The sequence below is a fragment of the Saimiri boliviensis genome, chromosome 6, assembly GCF_048565385.1.
Source record: "Saimiri boliviensis isolate mSaiBol1 chromosome 6, mSaiBol1.pri, whole genome shotgun sequence".
NCBI lineage: Eukaryota > Metazoa > Chordata > Mammalia > Primates > Cebidae > Saimiri > Saimiri boliviensis.
In genome coordinates, this window is record NC_133454.1 from 54333898 (window position 1) to 54347278 (window position 13381).

The window sequence follows — 13381 nt, forward strand, 5'->3', positions numbered from 1 at the left end:
CTGGGTTCAAGCAATTCTCCTGCCTCAGCCTCCCATGTAGCTGGGATTACAGATATGTGCTGCTACCACACCCAGCTATTTTTTGGGTATTTTCTAGTAGAGATGGGGTTACATACACCATGTTGGCAAGGCTGGTCTCAAAAACTCCTGATCTTGTGATCCACCTGCCCCGGCCTCCTAAAATGCTGGGATTACAGGCGTGAGCCACTGCGCCCTGCCAGAAACACTATGAACTTTTATATAATGAAGATGGTGGGAAAATTGAGGAAATCATCTGTTTTACTAGGATTAAATGATAGATAATATTCAACAGCAGAAGCCTACTTCTTACCCTGGAGAAAAGTGTGTTGAGGCAGTGTACTTTTTGGCGCTCAGTTACATATGCGTAGTACTGGGTTACTCCCTTCAGAGTTAGTTCCTCCATCAGGTTAATCTCATAGGGTTTCTGCAAATGGGAATTCTAAAAAACAAAAACCAACAAACACAAAAGAGTCTTATTCTTATTTTAAAATCAAAGCAGAGTTTATATCAAATTCCAAATATTCCCTATATATCTCTCTGATAAACTCTTGCTGTAAGGGATGCAACTCTTCAAAACAAAATACATGATCTGTCATGATGGAACTCCCCCCCCAAGATGGTATTCTGCTCTGTCATCCAGGCTGGAGTACAATGGTGCAATCTTGGCTCACTGAAATCTCTACATCTCAGGTTCAAGCAGTTCTCCTGCTTCAGCCTCCCGAGTAGCTGGGATTACAGGCACATGCCATCACACCAGGATAATTTTTGTATTTTTAGTAGAGACGGGGCTTCACCATGTTGGCCAGGCTGGTCTCGAACTCCTGATCTCATGATCTGCCTGGCTTGGCCTCCCAAAGTGCTAGGATTACAGGTATGAGCCACCATGCCCGGCCTGATAGAAATAAGATGTAAGATCTTAAAAATGCAGCGAAGTTACTATAGGTTAAGTATTCCTTATCCAAAATGCTTAGCACCAGAGGTGTTTCAGGTTTTAAATTTTTTTCTAAGTTTGTAATATGTGCATTGTATTTACTGACTGAGCATCCTTAATTTGAAAATTCAAAATCCAGAGAACATTTCCTTTCAGCATCATATTGGTGGCTCAAAAGGTTTCAAATTCTGACATTTTGGATTTCAGTTTAGGATACTCAATTTCTGTTTTGTATATAGAATAATACTGCAATCAATTAATCTAGCACCAATGGCTATGTCATCTTGACACTAAGTGAAAGACGAGGAATTTTATCAAGTTACTATTATAACTTTCTTCTTCTTCTTCTTTTTATTCTTATTATTTTTTTAAGATGGGGTTTCCGGTGGCTCAAGCCTGTAATCCCAGCACTTTGGGAGGCCGAGGCGGGTGGATCACGAGGTCGAGAGATCGAGACCATCCTAGTCAACATGGTGAAAGCCCGTCTCTACTAAAAGTGCAAAAAATTAGCTGGGCATGGTGGCACGTGCCTGTAATCCCAGCTACTCAGGAGGCCGAGGCAGGAGAATTGCCTGAGCCCAGGAGGCGGAGGTTGCGGTGAGCCGAGATCGTGCCATTGCACTCCAGCCTGGGTAACAAGGGCGAAACTCCGTCTCAAAAAAAAAAAAAAAAAAAAGATGGGGTTTCACCATGATGGCCAAGCTGGTCTTGAACTCCTGACCTCAGGTAATCCACCCACCTTGGCCTCCCAAAGTGCCAAGATTACAGGTGCGAGCCACCGCACCCAGCCACTGTTACAACTTTCTTAAAAAGTCAGTTAATTTTACCAGTACATTACTAGATCCTAAAGCTGTGTCCCTAATGACAGCAAAGTTAAGCACTTCCTTTGTCCTAGAGACATTTATTCATTCAAAAGAAAAGCCCACAATGCTTCAGTGGATTGAACTGTTAACCAAACAGTTTAATAAGTCAGGCAGCTTGTGAGTGGTTTTTAGATTGCATGGCTGATGATGACTGGTGGCCAATGCAGATACTAATTAAGTGCCCTAATCAAATTGTGAGACAGATGTTTCAGCGTTTGTGTATAAAAAAAATGTTTTTATAAGTCAGTTAACTTATGTACAAATCTTTAATTGATCAACTGAAGAAAAAGCCAAAGGCTTGAAATAATTAGTATAAAGTATATTCACAGATAGGAAGATGTAATTGCAAATAAAGCATACTCATAGGCCACAGGATGGCACTGATTCCAAGGACAGATTTATACTCACCATGAACTTCTGTACACTAAGAGGGAAAGTAGCGGAATATAGTAAAATCTGCCTGTTTTTAGGTAGCGTGAGAATAATATCCTCCATTATCTGCACAAAATCCTGTGACAGCAACTTATCTGCCTGCAGCATAAAGAAAAGACAATTTTAAAAACAATAAAATAATGTCTAAGGACTTGGGTTAATACATGGTCAAAGAATAAGGCATCATCCAACAAAAGCATCCATGAAATGTTTCTGGTTGAATACAATAAATTCTCTCCCACACTGCAGAGTCAAATATTCAGAAAGGGGCAAAATCTATAATCCCCATTTTCTAGGGAAAAAACAATCTACACTGCAGGTAAAACCCGCCTTCTGAAACATAATTTAATTAATTAATTAATTTCTAGAGACAGCATTTCACTGTCACCCAGGCTGGAGCGCAGTGACACAATCACAGCTCACTGCAGTCTGCACATCCTGGGCTCCAGTGATCCTCTTGCCTCAGCTACTAAGACTACAGGCATATGCCTCTGTGTCCAGCTCTACAAAAGAATTTTAATGTTATGATTCTCATTAAAGAGGTAATATGGTAATAGTGTTTAAAAGTATGGCTTCCGAGGCTGGGCATGGTGGTTCATGCTTGTAATCCTAGCACTTTGGCAGGCCAAGGAGGGCGGATCACCTGAGGTCAAGAGTTTTGAGTTTAAGACCAGCCTGGCCAATACGGTGAAGCCCTGTCTGTACTAAAATACAAAACTTAGCTGTGCATGGTGGCACACACCTGTAATTCCAGCTACTTGGGAGGCTAAGGCAGGAGAATTACTTGAACCTGGGAGGCGGAAGTTGCAGTGAGATCGTGCCACTGCACTCCAGCTTGGGTGACAGAGTGAGACTCTGTCTCAGAAAAAAAAAAAGTACAGGTCTTCTGGAGCTAAACTGCCAGGTTCAAATCTTGCCTCCTTCATTTCTTAGCTGTGTGAGAATGTTACCAAATGTACTTCAGTTCTACAACCGTAAAATTATAGAACTAAAATTTGGATGTCTACTTTACAGAGACTTAGAAAAAACTTGGCTTTTAGTTTATTCAGCCATTCCTCTGCTTAAAAATTAAACTTAAACTCTGGCATCTGTAAGAAAAAGACAAAAAGCTGAATTCCTATGAACGCCTATCTACTGCATCTGAAGTATAAAACATATTTTATAAGCAAATTAAAATTTGGATGTCTATATACTGTAGTAACTACTTTACAGGATAACACCTTATAGGTTTGTTGTAAAAATTAAATGAAAAAACATGTAAAGTACTTAGTGTTGGTACACAGTGATTAATAAATGTTATCTCTCATTACTTAAAGACAAAAGCCTGATTTGAATTAAATCATGTTACCTAAAACACAAACTAGGCCAGGCTGGTGGCTCGAAGCTGTAACCCTAGCACTTCAGGAGGTGGAGGGGGAGGCAGGAGGATCACCTGAGGTCAGGAGGTCAAGACCAGCCTTGCCAACATGGCGAAACCCTCAACTCTACTAAAAATACGAAAATTAGCTGAGTGTTGTAGTACACATTTGTAATCTCAGCTACTCAGGAGGCTGAGGCATGAGAATCACCTGAAGTTGGGAGGCAGAGGTTGCAGTGAGCCGAGATCATGCCACTATACTCTAATCTGGGTGACGGAGTGAGTCTCTGTCTCAAAATAATAATAAAACACAAACCAAATGTGAAAAATACCTCATGTCAAAATATTAATAACACTGATATACTACAGATGCTCCTTGACTTACAATGGGATTATGTTCTGATAAACTCAACCTAAGTTGAAAATATTGCCCAAACCAACTGAACATCATCACAGCCCAGCCTTCCTTTAAGATGCTAATTAAGGTAGTTACTACAATTATGTAGACATCCATTTACCTTAGCTTACAGCTGGGCAAAATCACCTGACAACACTGTATACCGTGGCATACTGGCTGTCTACCCTCAATGATCATGAGGCTGACTGACAGCTGCAGTTTGCAGTATATTACTAACCAGGAAAATTATGAAACTTAAAAATTCAAAGTACGGTTTCTAATGAAAGCATATCACTTTCACTGAAAAACTGTAAAGTGAACCATCATAAGTCAAGGACCATCTGTACCTGCACAAAACATGGCTACATTGCAGGTCTACAGATTTTAGTTAAGTTCTTAAAAAAGGCATTTACAACATAGTGGGATAATACATTTAACAGAGACCAAAAACCAAACAATGCCAAGTAGTATGCACAAAATGAGAAGACCGTATATATATTACATGCTTTTAAAAATTATTGACTAGAAAGAGACTTAGAATTAACTTGGCTTTGAGGTTATTCAGCCATTCCTTAAAAATTAAAATAAAACCTAACCTCTGACATCTCTAAGAAAGAGACAAAATGCTGAATCCCAATGAATGCCTATAATCTACTGCCTCTGATGAGTAAAACACATTTTATAAGCAAATTAATTTAAACTGACCATTTACATGTTTATTAGATTATAAACACGAGCAGTTTTTGCTTCATTCACTGGCAGTTATAAGCAAAGCACAGAAAAGTACAGAATAGTATAATGCCAAATGTAGAGATATTACCTCATCCAATACTATCATCTGGACATGATCAACCTTTGCTACTCCTTTCTTAATAAGATCCAGGATTCTCCCAGGGGTAGCAATCACCACGTGCACTACGCAAGATTTAGAAAACATATATTCTCATTAATTTTAATTTGGGCAAAAGGGATAATGTAAAGGTTTACCATATATAGTTCTGAGTTGCTTAATGATTAATTCTGAGAAATGCATTGCTATGTGAGAAACCTAGATGGTATCGCTTACTCGGCTGCATAGCTCCATTATAATCTTATGGGACCACCGACCTACATGCAGTCTGTCACTGATCAAAACGTTGTTATGCAGCACATGACTATCTTTTATCAGAAATATTAGGCCGGGCACAGTGGCTCATGCCTGTAATCCCAACACTTTGGGAGGCGAGGCAGGTGGATCACATGAGCTCAGGAGTTTGAGACCAGTCTGGCCAACGTGGTGAAACCCTGTCTCTATTAAAAATCCAAAAATTAGCCAGGTGTGGTGGTGGGAGCCCATAATCTCAGCTACCTAGGAAGCTGAGACAGGGGAATTACTTAAACCTTGCAGTTGGAGGATTCAGTGAGCCAAGATCATGCTACTGCACTCCAGTCTGGGCAACACTCTTGTCTCAAAAAAAAAAAAAAAGAAACACTGTTGTGTTATAGAGGTGGGAGTAACAGAAAATGGCACAAAGATGTGTTTTGGTATAAAGACTTCCATTTCACCACAGGATAGTTAAAAAATACTTGTTTATTTCACTCTACATTGGGTAGGTTACATAAAGCTTCCCAAATCACCTGCTTCCAACAAGAGGCATACTTTCTCGTCTTAGGACAATTTCCAATGAATAACAGAAGGCACAACAGGCTTCTGAAACAATACCAATGCCTCTAATCCAGTGCAGTGGTCTTCAAAGTACTTCAAAGCCTTCCAAGTTAAAAGGATCAAACAAGATAATCATTTTTTAAAACTGCAATACAGCTGGGAGCAGTGATTCATGCCTGTAATCCCAGTACACTAGAAGGCCGAGGCGGGTGGATCATGAGGTCAAGAGATCGAGACCATCCTGGCCAACACGGTGAAACCTCGTCTCTACTAAAAATACAAAAAATTATCTGGGCATGGTGGTGGGTGCCTGTAATCCCAGCTACTCAGAAGGCTTAGGAGGAGAATCGCTTGAACCTGGAAGGTGGAGGTTGTAGTGAGCTGAGATTGCACCACTGCACTCCAGTATGGCGACAGAGTAAGACTCCGTCTCCAAAAACAAACACACAACCTATGCAATACAAAGACTATATCACATAATCGTATCTAGTACTCTGACTAAAATCTAGATATAATTTTATATAAGTCATCTCATTCTTGCTGCTTATCTTTTTCCACTCAGTATTGTGAAACATCTTCATGAAAATGAATACAGATCAATTTCCCTCTTTAATGACTATGTAGAATCCTATTCAGACTATACCTCAATATATTTATCAAATCAGCATTACAATCCACCCCATAGTAAACAACTTCATACATACAGCTCTGAATTTACCCAACTTTTTTCTTCAGGAAAGATTCTTAAAAATACACGTTTATGCTGGGCGCGGTGGCTCAAGCCTGTAATCCCAGCACTTTGGGAGGCCGAGGTGGGTGGATCACGAGGTCAAGAGATCGAGACCATCCTGGTCAACGTGGTGAAACCCCGTCTCTACTAAAAATACAACAAATTAGCTGGGCATGGTGGCGTGTGCCTGTAATCCCAGTTACTCAGGAGGCTGAGGCAGGAGAATTGCTTGAACCCAGGAGGTGGAGGCTGCGGTGAGCCAAGGTCGCGCCATTGCACTCCAGCCTGGGTAACAAGAGCGAAACTCCGTCTCAAAACAAAAAAAATACACATTTATAATTTTAAAATATACTGCCAAATTGTCCATGATAGAGATCTTATCAGTTTATATCCCATGTTTACAAGGCAGCCTATTTCTCTACAAACTCACAGTATCGTCTAATACTTCTAGCTTTATCAATTAAACAGAAAATTACTATAAACTTGCTAATAAAGCAATTACTAATAAAGTCAAACATCTTTTTCAATTACTATAATTTTTTTTTTTTTTTGAGATAGAGTTTCACTCTTGTTGCCCAGGCTGAAATGCAACGGCAAGATCTTGGCTCACTGCAACCTCGACCTCCTGGCTTCAAGTGATTCTCCTGTCTCAGCCTCTTGAGTAGCTGGGATTACAGGCAAGTGCCACTATGCCCGGCTAATTTTTGTACTTTTAGTACAGGCGGGGTTTTTCTATGTTGGTCAGGATTGTCTGGAATTCCCGACCTCAGGTGATCTGCCTACCTCGGCCTCCCAAAGTGTTGGGATTACAGACATGAGCCACTGTGCCCGGCCTATAAATGTGTCTTTTTCTCTTTAATGCAATAGTCATTTCCTTTATTTTTTTTACTGCAGTGTTTCTGTTCCTTAATTCTTAAAAACAATTTCTTTCTTTTTTTTTTTTTTGAGACGGAGTTTTGCTCTTGTTACCCAGGCTGGAGTGCAATGGCGAGATCTCGGCTCACCGCAACCTCCGCCTCCTGGGTTCAGGCAATTCTCCTGCCTCAGCCTCCTAAGTAGCTGGGATTACAGGCACGCACCACCATGACCAGCTAACTTTTTTGTATTTTTAGTAGAGACGGGGTTTCACCTTGTTGACCAGGATGGTCTCGATCTCTCGACCTCGTGATCCGCCCGCCTCGGCCTCTCAAAGTGCTGGGATTACAGGCTTGAGCCACCGCGCCCGGCTCTTAAAAACAATTTCTAAATAATTTACTGAAATACTGTGAATACCATTACAGAAAGCTAGGCTACCTTTCAGTAATCATTTCTTACCTGTATCATCAAGCCTCATTATGTCATCTCGTAAATTGGTTCCTCCGGTGGTTGCCATCACTTTGGCCCCTCCCATGTGTTTGCTGACCTGGATGCAAATTTGACTGACCTGTAGAGCAAGTTCTCTAGTGGGAACAATCACCATTGCTGAAAAATACCAAGGAACAGAGAAAACATGGGGTGAGGTAGAACATGTTACATATTGTATTTACAAAATTTAAGAAGCTATAGAAATGTTACCCCTTACGGCGTGGTGGATCACGCCTGTAATCCCAACACTTTGGAAGGCAGAGACAGGCAGATCACCTGAGGTCAAGAGTTGGGGATCAGCCTGACCAACATGGTGAAACCCCATTTCTAATAAAAATACAAAAAAGAGCTCAGTGTGGTGGCAAGTGGCTGTAATCCCAGCTACTCAAGAGGCTGAGGCAAGAGAATCACTTGAATCCAGAAGGTGGAGGTTGCAGTGAACCAAGATGGCACCACTGCACTCCAGACTGGGCGACAGAGCAAGACTCTGTCTCAAAAAACAAAAACCAATGCCAATTACAGTATTCCAGATTTAGACTTGTGCTCAGCAATACTGCCATGTAAATATTACACTCTTCTTTTTCATTTTTTATTTGTTTTTAAAAAGAGATGGGGTTTCTCCATGTTGGCCAGGCTGGTCTCGAACTCCTGACCTCAGGTGATCCGCCCACCTTGGCCTCCCAAAGTGCTGAGATTACAGACGTGAGCCACTGTGCCCCGCCTCTTTTTTGTTTTTCTGAGACAGTCTTGCTCTGTTGCCCAGGATAGAGCGCAGTGATGCCATCTCTGCTCACTGCAACCTCTGCCTCCCAAATTCAAGCGATTCTCCTGCCTCAGCCTCCCGAGTAGCTGGGATTACAGGCACCTACCACCATGCCCAGATAATTTTTTGTATTTTTAGTAGAGACAGGGTTTCACCATGTTGACTAGGCTGGTCTCTAACTCCTGACCCCAAGTGATCGTTCTGCCTTGGCCTCCCAAAGTGCTAGGATTATAGGCATGAGCCACCATATCCAGTTTTTTTGCTTTTTTTTTGAGACAGAGTTTTGCTCGTTACCCAGGCTGGAGTGCAATGGCACGATCTCGGCTCATGGCAACCTCCACCTCCTGGGTTCAAGCAATTCTCCTGCCTCAGCCTCCTGAGTAGCTGGGATTACAGGCACATGCCACCATACCCAGCTAATTTTTTGTATTTTTAGTAGAGACGGGGTTTCACCATGTTGACCAGGATGGTCTCGATCTCTTGACCTTGTGATCCACCCGCCTCGGCCTCCCAAAGTGCTGGGATTACAGGCTTGAGCCACCTCACCCGGTGCCAACACTTCTTAATTACAAACTTTTAGCAGGTTGAGTTGGCAACTATTAGCTCAAAGTTTATTATCTTACTATTTCTAAGAGCCCCAACTACATTTGAGTCACAGTCACCAGTCTAAAATACCTAAGTAGGAAACTCCTGCTACCCAGGTTGTATCTACATCATATGAAAGTAGGAAGAAATGATAATTACACATCAAGAAAGCTCAAAAAAGCTAAAAACGTATGTAAAGTTTCAGCGGTGAAATCCTAATTCTATTAACTTATGCTGAATGTAAGTATGAAAACTATTTATTCCCCATTGCCTAGGCTCTTAAAATCCCAGAACCCATGCCTTTAAACAGAAGTTCATGTTTCTACAAGGAATTGTACTAACACTCATCTGCCACAAGAAATAGTTCTACAGTTTATAAGCAGCAATGTCAACTAATTTAACCTCTCATGATCTCAGCTGTCCTTTTTCTTTTTTTTGAGACAGAGTCTCACTCTGTCACCCAGGCTGGAGTGCAGTGACACAATCTTGGCTCACTGCAACCTCCACCTCCTGGGTTCAAGTGACTCTTGTGCCTCAGCCTCCAAGTAGCTGGGATTACAGGTGTGTGCCACCATGCTCAGCTAATTTTTGTATTTTTAGTAGAGATGGGGTTTTGCAATGTTGGCCAGGTTAGTCTCAAACACCCAGCCTCAGGTAATCCACCCACCTTGACCTCCCAAAGTGCTGGGATTACAGGCTGTGAGCCACTGTGCCCAGCCTCAGCTTTCCTATCTATAGGGCACTAATACTTATTTTGCCTGTCTCACTGGAATGCTGTCAAAACTGTGTATCATATAAAAATACGGTGATAACCAGAAATCTCTAAAAAGCTGGGAATTATATTTAGAAGACCATCAGGCAAAAAAAAACAAAAAACAAAAAACAAAACCCTGAAAAGAAAGAATACAAATTTTAGATAATGTAAATTCTGACTAAAAAAAGGAATATCTTCTACATATAGCTCCAAGGCTGAAACTCACATTTTTAGTTTAAAAACAAACTTTTATTCAACTAACCTTGTATATTGTCCTTCTTCAGGTCTAGCCGTTCAAGTAAGGGAATGAGGTAGGCACCGCTCTTGCCTGTTCCATTTTTTGCTCTAGCTAAGATATCCCTACCGGATAAAGCAATGGGAATGCTCTCCTCCTAAAAGAGACAATACAAAATTAATTGTGAATTTAGTACACAAGCAAATTCCTCTCTGAAATACACAGAAGGATACCTCTTTTGGCACTGCTTTAAGTATCTTATATTTGAATTCTACATGAATAGCAGAGATCCAAGTAAATCAGCAGACCAGTCAACATCAACATCATTATAAACCAGTATTTACCAGAACTGCTCATAGAATTTTAAATTGTAACCCAATGTCATAAAAACTGTGTACACGTGTGTCCGAGGAAAACAAAGAAAGTGGAGGACTCAGGCTGACCCATAAATAGCACTTGAAAATACAGACAAAAGCAAAGCCTCCTTCAAATAAAAATGGGGAAAAAGGCCAGGCACAGCAGCTTATGCCTGTAATTGTAGCACACTGGGAGAAAGAGGTGGGGGGATCACTTGAGCCAAGGAGTTCAACACAAGCCTGGGCAACATGGAAAAACCCCATCTCTACAAAAATTACAAGAATTAGCTGGGTGTGGTGGTGCATGTCTGCAGTACTAGCTACTTGAGAGGTTGAACCAGGAGGCTAAGGGTGAAGTGAGCCATGATTGCACCACTGCACTCCAGTCTAAAAGAGTGAGATCTTGTCTCAAAAAAAAAAAAAAAAAAAAAAAAAAAAAAAAAAGATGGCCAGACACAGTGGCTCATGTCTATATTCCCAGCTATGGAAGGCCAAAGCAGAAGGATCACCTGAGCTCAGGAGTTTGAGACCAGCCTAGGCAAGGTGGTTAGACCTCATCTCGGCAAAAATTTTTGAAGGAAAAAGCAAAAACAATTCCAAGGTAAGAATATATATTGAGACTAGCAAACCAATTTGACCACAGTGAAAAATTGTAGCTTGAAACCTCATCACTGCAACAAAACATGAATAGGCTGGGAAAGTTTAACCTCTAGTCCTACTTGTTATTTATTTACATAATAAGTAAACCTCCAATGTCTGTCTTTACAGCCTATTTCTCTGTTCTGAAATATGCTCTCTACTGAGGATTCAATTCTATTACAGTTACCTCAATCTACCGTGACATCACTGAAAGTGATGTCCCATTTTCACATTTGGGTTACTTTGCTATGTACTTTGCAAAAGATAAAAGTACTTCATAGTAACTTAAATTTCCCAGACAATAGCAAAGGATTCTCAAAAGTTACTGGAAAATAAAGAGACATATACGAAAGAGAAATTAAAAGAACAGGGACAAACAACAAGAAAGCAAAACACCTAAGAGAATGCCCTGGTCCTGAAGGCATGCCAGTCACTCAACAATGGGCTCTAAGATTGATTAGGGTATGAGGAGACAATAAATGTCGAGAGAATATTTCATATGAAAAGGATTAAGGTCCTAAACCTCTGAATTTTTTTTTTTTTTTTAATTCTCTACCTTACAGCAAATTTCAAATAGAGAAAAACAAAAACAAAAACATTCTGCCACCTCCAATTTAACTTTACAGGCCAGATAGCTAGACAATTAAATTCTGCCTTCTCAGCCAGGCTTGGTGGCCCCTGTCTGTCATCATGCCCAGGCAGGCGATCACTTGAGATCAGGAGTTCGAGACAGCCGGGCCAACACGGTGAAATCCCGTCTCTGCTAAAAATACAAAAATTAGCTGAATGTGGTGGTGTGTGCCTGTAGTACCAGCTACTCAGGAGGCTGAGGCAGGAGAATTGCTTGAGTCCAGGAGGTGGAGGTTGCAGTGAGCTGAGATTGCATCACTGAACAGAGGGTGTAGTTGTAGCCTGGGCAACAGAGGGGGATGGACGGACGATGGAAGGAAGGAAAAGAAAAGAGGAGGAGGAAGGGAAGAAGGGAGGGAGGGAGGAAATTTGTCTTCTCACTTCTAATTCTAAAACCTAATATAATGATCCAATGACATCATTACATTTCAGAGACAAACAGAATAACTACCAAGACTCTATCTAGGTGGTCAAGGTTTCATAAACTGGCTAAAAATAGAAAACAGTGGTACTAAGACTTCTATTAAAGGTCAAACAGATCTGTTGGTGTTCGGGTACAGTACTGAACCCTAACCCAAACTAGTTAAGATGAAATCCATGTTTATTCCTTGGTCATAAAAGACTACAAAAGACAATGTCAACAGCTTATATAAGCAGCAGCAACTGCTGCAACTTTTAGCATTATATTAAACATATTTAGGCCTAGAAACTGTTCTTCACAGGTTTGGGGGAAAAAAACCCAGTTTTTTTCTTATAAGGCCCTCGCCTTTTCATTTTAAAAACTAAAAGCATGATAAACATTTAGGACATTGCCTTTCAGATAGAAATGTTTTAGAACAGGTGTTCATATATTGTTTCACGGTTTTCCCAAATAAATTCCTGGAAGCAATTAAATTTTTGTATTATAAAAGTTTAGGTTGTGATTCCTACATAACAAAGTTAACTGTAATTAAATAAAAGAACTAAGCACATTTCTGCTCACAGAGAAATATTATACTTCTCCATCACAAAACAAGAAAAACACAGATTTAGGGCCTTATTTATCACAGTTTTGCTTATGGTAGTAAATTTAGGACTAGGGCCAAACAGACTGGAAGTGTGATGTAGACAGGAGACTAGTAGTCAAACAACAAGCAATAAAGGGTTTATACAGCACTTACTTAGACTCAGAAAAGTAGTCAAATAATTGGGAACCTAGTTCTTGGTTCTAGAGCTTTGAATTTCAAATGAAATCTAGCATATTATTTCTTTAATAAGAAACCAAGTAGGCTGGGAGTGGTGGCTCACGCCTGTAATCCTAGCACTTTGGGAGACTGAGGCGGGCGGATCACCTGAGGTCAGAGGTTCAAGACCAGTCTGGCCAACATGCTGAAACCCCATCTCTACTAAAAATACAAAAAAAAGGCCGGGCGTGGTGGCTCTAGCCTGTAATCCCAGCACTTTGGGAGGCCAAGGCGGGTGGATCACAAGGTCAAGAGATCGAGACCATCCTGGTCAACATGGTGAAACCCCGTCTCTACTAAAAATACAAAAAAAAGTAGCTGGGCATGGTGGCATATGCCTGTAATCCAAGCTACTCAGGAGGCTGAGGCAGGAGAATTGCCTGAACCCAGGAGGCGGAGGTTGCGGTGAGCCGAGATCGCGCCATTGCACTCCAGCCTGGGTAATAAGAGCGAAACTCCGTCTCAAAAAAAATAGC

The 13381-nt window shown here is 41.0% G+C and overlaps 1 protein-coding gene across 5 annotated transcripts in view; it reads right to left on the minus strand.

Moving 5' to 3' along the window:
* Positions 1 to 13381, minus strand: part of DDX6 (DEAD-box helicase 6) — a 52814-nt gene that overhangs the window by 14471 nt on the left and 24962 nt on the right. For all 5 annotated transcript variants that reach the window (XM_010334463.3, XM_010334462.3, XM_039471111.2 and 2 more), the window contains exons 5-9: positions 10085 to 10214; positions 7691 to 7837; positions 4822 to 4916; positions 2224 to 2346; positions 332 to 460 (exon numbers count right to left, since the gene is read on the minus strand). In XM_010334463.3, coding sequence (XP_010332765.1) covers positions 332 to 460; positions 2224 to 2346; positions 4822 to 4916; positions 7691 to 7837; positions 10085 to 10214 — 624 coding nt within the window. The remainder of the gene's footprint in view (positions 1 to 331; positions 461 to 2223; positions 2347 to 4821; positions 4917 to 7690; positions 7838 to 10084; positions 10215 to 13381) is intronic.